Consider the following 6,666-nt stretch of genomic DNA (forward strand, 5'->3'; position numbering starts at 1 on the left):
CAGAATCGGAGCTACCGCATTTCTCGACCCGCGAGCGCTCCAGCGCGATACAGACCGCCAACTCGTCCTCGTCTCTGGAGCAACCATCAGAGTGGCCGCCGGCGCTGGGATTGGACGGATTAGAAAAAGGCGAGCAGAGCAGAGTAAAGTGGAATGAAGTGAGCCTAGAGCTTGCTCCGGAAAGAGATTTTGTGGAGTCGAGTGGTCGGACGGACGTGGCGTATGCGCCCGGGCGTGCCCGGGCCTCCTCATACTGCCTTAGATTTGGGCTGGATATGAGGGGTGCCGGCCAGCCGGGCGTTTGAGGCTGGTTTGGGGCGTCCGGTTGGGTAGCATTTTCGTCATCTGTCAGTGATCGATCCGTCCGTCCGCCCGGGTGTTTGAGACGGGTTTGAGACACCCGGCTGTACAACTAACAGAGTTCTTTTTACATGAACAGAGTTTGTTTTTGCCCTCAAAAAATAGTGAAAAATAACAAGCCCTAATCTTGTGTGGGACCCATGTGCTAGAGACTGGAGAGCAGGCTCAGTGGCCAGCCAAGAAAGCCATAGCCCGGAGCTTAGATTAGCCATGTCTCTCGCGCCTCCTCTGCTCCGCCTCCGCGCCCCCCGCCCCGACGCCGCCCTCTCCGCCGCCGTCCCGTCCCGCCCTCTCCCTGGATGCCTCGCCATCGGGCGGGGTCTCGGCTCCGGCCACGCCTACTGCCTCTTCTCCGGCGCCGGCGCCGGCCGCCGGAAGCAGGTGCGCGCAGCGTCCGTCTCTTTACCGAATCAATCATCTTCCGTGAGCAAGATCTGGCCGGCTTTTAGATTTTTTTTTTCTGGGTTCAGATTTTGGACTGATGGCTGTATTCGGTGGCTGCGCGGAGACATAACCTGCTAAATGCTAGCATCGACATTGTTCCTGTCTACGTAGTTAATAATCTTAATCCTGCATTGGGTTAGCAGTCGAGGCTGATGTTGGATTGCTGGAACACATTCAGAATGATGGATTGATGAGTGATGTTTTTTAATCTTGTAAGAACATGGCCAAACAGAATCAGGATTCCTGCAAGTACCTTGTTGGTTGAGATTTGATGGTTGCAGACAGCCTGAATTTTCTCAACTGTGCACTGTTAAGTAGTAGGAGTATTAAACTGCCCTCTTTGATTTGTGATAGGCATTGCTGGACTGCGTTCTCGATAAGTATATGTTTGGTGTTTATTCCTGCGGGAATCCAGTGTTACTCGCAATCTTCAATGGTTAAACAGCCAGAGCAACAAAAATATCGACAAGCTGTCTCCTTTCCTTGCAGGAGGAAGCTAAGAGAGGGCTGGAGAGTGCCGTAGACCAGAACAAGACGGGGTTCGGGACATGGGGCGTGGAAACTGTTACAAGGCGGCTAAGAGACCGGCGTGGTGGCCCTGCTCCTGCTGTCGGTGGCGGTGGCAGGGGAAGGTCTGGAGGAGGAGGTGGTGGAGGTGGAGGTGGTTGGTTCAGGTGGTTTAGCAGTGGAGGCTTCTGGGACGCTGCGAAGCAGACTGTTCTGACGATCCTTGGCATTATCGCGGCGGTAAGCGGGGAATGTCCTGTGTTACTATGTCTAGTCCTTTCTGTAAAACATGCTTATATAGTAGTGCTAACACTTGCTCAACTTTGCATTGCAGGTCTTCCTCATCGCGAATTTCAACGTGCTTCTGGGGGCTGCCGTCTACCCGTTGCTGGTCGTGCTGCGGCAAATAAGGCGCGCACTCACCTTTGCGGCTTATTGTGTTTCTCGGGCCATGTCGGCACCCGCTTCCAGGCCGAAGCCAACTCCTGTAGACAGCGCTGAAGTGGTGGCCGCAGCGCCTGTCAAAGAAAGAGCCAGAATGTCTGCAAGAGAAAGAGTTGTTGCGAAATGGCGTTCGGACTGAATTAGAGGACATTTCAATGCCTTGTTTTTTTGGCCGGTCAGATAGTTTTCAAACCATGACTGTATAAGTTCTATTTCTTTTCTTCGTTGGCAGGAGCCTTTAAATTAGAAGTAGATGGTGTTACAGCTATTTACAGGTGGCCATTTGAATGGTTCAGTTATAAGCACTATTTGTGTGGAAGATACCTTGGAAATACCACATTTAATTGCAGTCTGGACTTGATCGGCAATATATATGGTTATACAGGCAGCTTTCAACAGCAGCAGACTAACACTGCCCAGTCTGAACTTAGAGAGTGTTTTCAGTTCTCAACTTTGATCCTGTTTTCAGTTCATGTTCCAAGCAACTTTCCTATGTGAATCTGAGTAGCTCACTGGAAGATCATAAACGGACCCCGGTTCAAGTTATGATGCTGATTTGTGTGCTGCAGCATCGTCCATTATCTTTGATTTCAAGCAGTTTCATGTCAAATCGAATACATTTTGCCTTTGTTTACGACAGTATACATTGATAGGTTAAGCATGTACTTAATTTTAGTATCAGAACAAGATGTGCAATGAGCAGTTCACTAGAGATTGTGCATAGAGAAACAACAGCTTATATTGCATATTATTAGAGAGATTCCTGTGTCAATCTGAGAAACTCACTGAAAGCTGCAGGTTATATTGCAAATTCAGGCTATCGAGTCAAGTTTCAGACTGATCATGAGTAGACCCCAAATTTCAGTTATGATGTTGATTTGTGTGCTGCATCATAGATCATATCTTTGGTTTCAAGCATTTACAGCGCAAATTATAAACATTTTTTCTTTCTTTGTGACAGTACACATTGACAGATCAGAACAAGATGTGCAGTGAGCAATTCCACTAGAGATTGTGCATAGAAAACCAGCACCTTCCAATCAACTTATTCATGTGCTACCATTAACCCAAAAACAGTATATTTCACCAAAGGTGGTAATTTAAATAGCACCAAGAAGAGGTTTCTAATTTGAGCTAGCATAGCTGACGATGTTTGGGACGAAAACATGAGTCACTGCATACATCATGATACCAAGTACACAGCAGTTCTGCATCTAGAGACATCACGAAAGAGAGCACAAGGGACAGTATACTGCTAATGTGATTCAGATTCAGCCTATCATAAGGTCAGAAAAACTAATCCTCCCCCGCATTGGCTTCATCGGCTGCACCATTTTGCTCTTCGGGCACTGCCTCTTTATCCAGTTTCCTCTTCTTTTCGGATTGCTTTTTGCCTGATGCTGGCTTCCGGGCTGCGTTTCTGCTTCTGAACTCTGAAACAGAAACAGGGCAAAAGGGCGGCGGTGAGAGCTTGTATAAGATGGACAGTAGAAAAACCTTACTAGTTTGTTTCCAAATTAATTGTAAGAGGAAGCAGAAAGGATTGAGTGCAATCCAATAAACACAAATGTTCGTTTGAACACCATTGCATCTAAATATAATAGCTATTATCAACTTTGTGCCCTCGGATCCCAGATTCATGCAATTCCTAATTCATAACTCATATAAGGATATTAATTGGTCAAAGAAATTCCATTGTCATTAACAACTTCTGTTTACACTCCCAGATTCTCTAAGCCAACAATCTAAATCACCAAGTGACTGCACAGTTCATTTACATTACTGCATAGAGTTAGACATGCAGCATATAAACTCCAAGCACATACACTTGATGGGTACAGCTGAAGAACAAGAACATAAGACTGCAATAGAATACTTGCATAAGATGGACGGTACAGAAATCTTACTAAAGGCAGAGGATGGTGGAACGAGTTTGTTTCCAAATTAATTGTACCCAGATGCAGAAAGGATTTAATCCAACAAACCCAAATGTTCTTTTGAACATGATTGCGTCTAAATCCAATACGTAGCTATTATCAACTTGTACTTATGCTCTCGGATCCCAGATTCATACAACTCCTCATTGGTAAGGATGTTAATCAGTCAAAGAAGTTCCAATGCCTTGAACAGCTTGTATTTATGCTCTTGGATTCTCTAAGTTGAAGATTTAAAGAAATGAGCCACTGCACACTTCATTTACATTATTGCGTAGAGTTATATTATAGAGTATATCCATACAGCATCTAAAGTCCTAAACTCAAAGAACATATTCTTGACGGGCACAACTGAGCAAGAACAGCAGACTGTAACATAATGGAGGATACAAATACTACCTCCGTTCCAAATTATAGAACGTTTTGTTCGGCTATATCAAAACATCTTATAATTGGAACAGGGGAAGTAGAAAACAACACTGACCTTCCAGAGCAGTCCTCAGGGGCTCCACAAACTCGGGGAACTCAATCTCATCGAGCGCCTTGAAGACGTCCTCGGCGTTGATCGTCTGCCTCTTTCCGTCCTTGCACACATCATTGGCCCTGCAAATAAGACCGCACCCATATCACTATCATCATCCCAAAAGCATCACATCACAGGGACAGAGAAGCCTAATATTCCGCCGAAACCATCAGTTCCTTGTGCATTTGATGGGTTCGCTCTCGCCGGCTCCCCCCCTCGGGCCCACAACAGAGCAATTAGCTGAAGAACTATGTCAGCAATGCAGATTCTGAACCAGTATGCCAAGAAATTAACTACTGCTGATGTCTTCCCCCAAAACATCCAAACATTTCAGACAAGCATCAAATTCGTCACTCGAATCGACCCAGTAAATCGAATATGTCAATGCCAAGTAATTTACCGCTGATTTCTCCCCCCAAACCACCCAAACATTTCACATAGGCAACAAATTCGTCACCCGGATCCACCCAACAAACCAAATCAATCATGGCCACTCGCAGGAATCAACCAGAGCAAGAATCAGGGGAAGGAAGAAATGGAGGTTGGGGGAATCAAACGCACGTGGCGGAGAGGTAGTGGATGAAGATGCGGGCGCTCTCGGCGAAGGCGGCCATGGCGTCCTTGTTCACAATCACCTCGGCCCCTCCCTCTGCCCCCTCGCCGCCGGACGCGGCCCGGGCCAGCTTGTCCTTGACCAGCCGCCGCACGATGGCCTTGGGCAGCTCCTCCACCTCCGCCTCCGCCATCGCCGGCACCGGCGCGGCCGCAGGCTTCTTGGCCTTGGACCCCTCCCCCTCCTCGGCGGCCGCAGCCGCGGGCTTAGGCTTCTTGGCCTTGTTGGCCTTGGCCCCCTCCCCCTCCTCGGCGGCCGCGGCCGCAGCCTTAGGCTTCTTGGCCTTGGTCTTGGGCTTGGACCCCTCGCCCTGGGCGGCCGCCTCCGGCTCCTTGGCCTCCCCCGCCATGGATCCTCGCGCTGCTGCTGCTGCTGGCCGGTGAGACGAACGGCGGTAGAGAAGAGGAAGGAGGAGGGGAAACCCTAGCCGGCAAAATCTTGGCGCGCTCCACTTTCCCCATTTCCCGCCATGGCTGGCCTTATGTGGTCGAGCTCGAGGTATTGCTGGGCCTCGTGGGCCGGGCTGGGGAGGGGGAGGGGGATAGGCCCAGGAGCAAAAAAGAAAAGGCCCAGAAGGAAGGGGAAAAAAGGGGTGTTCCGAGAATCGAACTCGGGACCTCTCGCACCCGAAGCGAGAATCATACCACTAGACCAAACACCCTGATTCGTGCTTTCTTAACGATGCTAGTTTTCTTAGCCCTATCTTTTTCTTAACGACCAAACACCCTGATCACCAAGAAAAACTCTGCATTTTCTTATCTTAGGGTAATGGGGGGAAATGGAAACTTGCCAATAAATGCGTGAAAAATGCGATCCTATTTTCATATTTTATATTGATTATACATGATCGGAGTTTGCGGTCGTGATATCTAGGTGGTACGTATTCAGTCGCCTCCATCGTTTCCTCCCACCTCTCCCTAGCTCGTGCACATGAAACAAGAGGAAACTTCCTCTCCTCTCGTTTTCAGTTTCTCTATACCAAATCAAATGTAAGATTCCCGATCAATGGCTAGGTATAACTCCTGCTCACACACCGCCACAACCCTCGCCCTTCACCACCCTCCTGATTGCACGCTACACCGTAGCCACTCAGCCAACCTCTTCTTTCTTCACTGGACTTGGGCATGGCGGTGAGGGTCGACACCTCACCCTCTCGCGTTCTCGCCTTTGAACCTTGATTCGCTTCTGCCCTCCATCCATTTGCTCCAAGACGGCTTCCGAACGCAAAGCAAAGTCAGCAACCCCTCAACGAAGCCCTCATCGAGGTCTACTCGGCTTCAATTCATCTCTCATCGGAGCCATCAATGGTGAATCGAAGACCAAACCCGCCAACCCGCGACGATGCGCTTAAAGTGGCTTAGCTAGATTTCATATTTTGTTTTGGATTCAGTACTACTAGCTTAACATCTGCAGGAACAAGAGGGCCATAGGATAGGCTGGCTAGCTCCAGCTCACCCACTTCATCCCGTAGCCATCGTCGCCCTCCACGCCACCATGCCAGCTTTCAAGATTTAGATCTGTGGAAGGCGTGAACTATATGTGCGTCCTCTATTAGAATTTGACGGCTCATCTTCATCGTAGGCGGCTACGGCGGGGAAGTGTGTGACGGAGTAGATGGGAGTACAAGGACGCGCGTGGAAGGCCAAAACTTCGGACTTACGTATTCCTCCGTTAAAGACACTCTCACAGGTGTGTCAATCTTGATCCGTTTGATGTCTTTGTGCACTTGAAACAAAATATTCCGCCTGGCCGATGGCAAACGCACATATAGCAAACTTGGCTTGCCTTGAGATGAATTGAATCTGGTTGCGGCGGGGCTAGGCAGCAGATGGATTGATTGA

At 48.7% G+C, this 6,666-nt stretch overlaps 2 protein-coding genes and 1 non-coding gene across 3 annotated transcripts; 1 reads left to right on the plus strand and 2 right to left on the minus strand.

Annotated features, from left to right (window-relative positions):
• The first annotated feature begins 523 nt into the window (after nucleotides 1-523).
• On the plus strand, nucleotides 524-2,156 carry LOC119287184. Its single transcript, XM_037566707.1, has 3 exons — nucleotides 524-741; nucleotides 1,294-1,551; nucleotides 1,646-2,156. The coding sequence occupies exons 1-3, from the start codon at nucleotides 571-573 to the stop codon at nucleotides 1,892-1,894; spliced, it is 678 nt and encodes a 225-aa protein (XP_037422604.1). The 5' UTR covers nucleotides 524-570; the 3' UTR covers nucleotides 1,895-2,156.
• Nucleotides 2,157-2,789: 633 nt separating this feature from the next.
• LOC119287186 (DNA polymerase epsilon subunit 3-like) lies at nucleotides 2,790-5,282 on the minus strand. Its single transcript, XM_037566708.1, has 3 exons — nucleotides 4,774-5,282; nucleotides 4,174-4,292; nucleotides 2,790-3,188 (listed from the first exon to the last, which is right to left on the minus strand). Exons 1-3 carry the CDS (start codon nucleotides 5,172-5,174, stop codon nucleotides 3,052-3,054), a joined length of 657 nt encoding a protein of 218 aa, XP_037422605.1. The 5' UTR covers nucleotides 5,175-5,282; the 3' UTR covers nucleotides 2,790-3,051.
• Nucleotides 5,283-5,414: 132 nt separating this feature from the next.
• TRNAP-CGG lies at nucleotides 5,415-5,486 on the minus strand. Its single transcript has one exon. It is a non-coding gene; the product is annotated as a tRNA-Pro (tRNA).
• Nucleotides 5,487-6,666: the final 1,180 nt, after the last annotated feature.

The sequence above is a fragment of the Triticum dicoccoides genome, chromosome 4A, assembly GCF_002162155.2.
Source record: "Triticum dicoccoides isolate Atlit2015 ecotype Zavitan chromosome 4A, WEW_v2.0, whole genome shotgun sequence".
Taxonomy (NCBI): Eukaryota; Viridiplantae; Streptophyta; class Magnoliopsida; order Poales; family Poaceae; genus Triticum; species Triticum dicoccoides.

Bases quoted from the DNA above. Each gene is read 5' to 3' on its own strand.
- LOC119287184 (XM_037566707.1), top strand. From the start codon at position 571: ATGTCTCTCGCGCCTCCTCTGCTCCGCCTCCGCGCCCCCCGCCCCGAC. The intron at 742-1,293 runs GTGCGCGCAGCG...CTTTCCTTGCAG, and splicing joins GCGCCGGCCGCCGGAAGCAG to GAGGAAGCTAAGAGAGGGCT. The intron at 1,552-1,645 runs GTAAGCGGGGAA...TTTGCATTGCAG, and splicing joins TCCTTGGCATTATCGCGGCG to GTCTTCCTCATCGCGAATTT.
- LOC119287186 (XM_037566708.1), bottom strand. From the start codon at position 5,174: ATGGCGGGGGAGGCCAAGGAGCCGGAGGCGGCCGCCCAGGGCGAGGGG. The intron at 4,293-4,773 runs GTGCGTTTGATT...TCTTATTTGCAG, and splicing joins ATCCACTACCTCTCCGCCAC to GGCCAATGATGTGTGCAAGG. The intron at 3,189-4,173 runs GTCAGTGTTGTT...TTTCTGTTTCAG, and splicing joins CCTGAGGACTGCTCTGGAAG to AGTTCAGAAGCAGAAACGCA.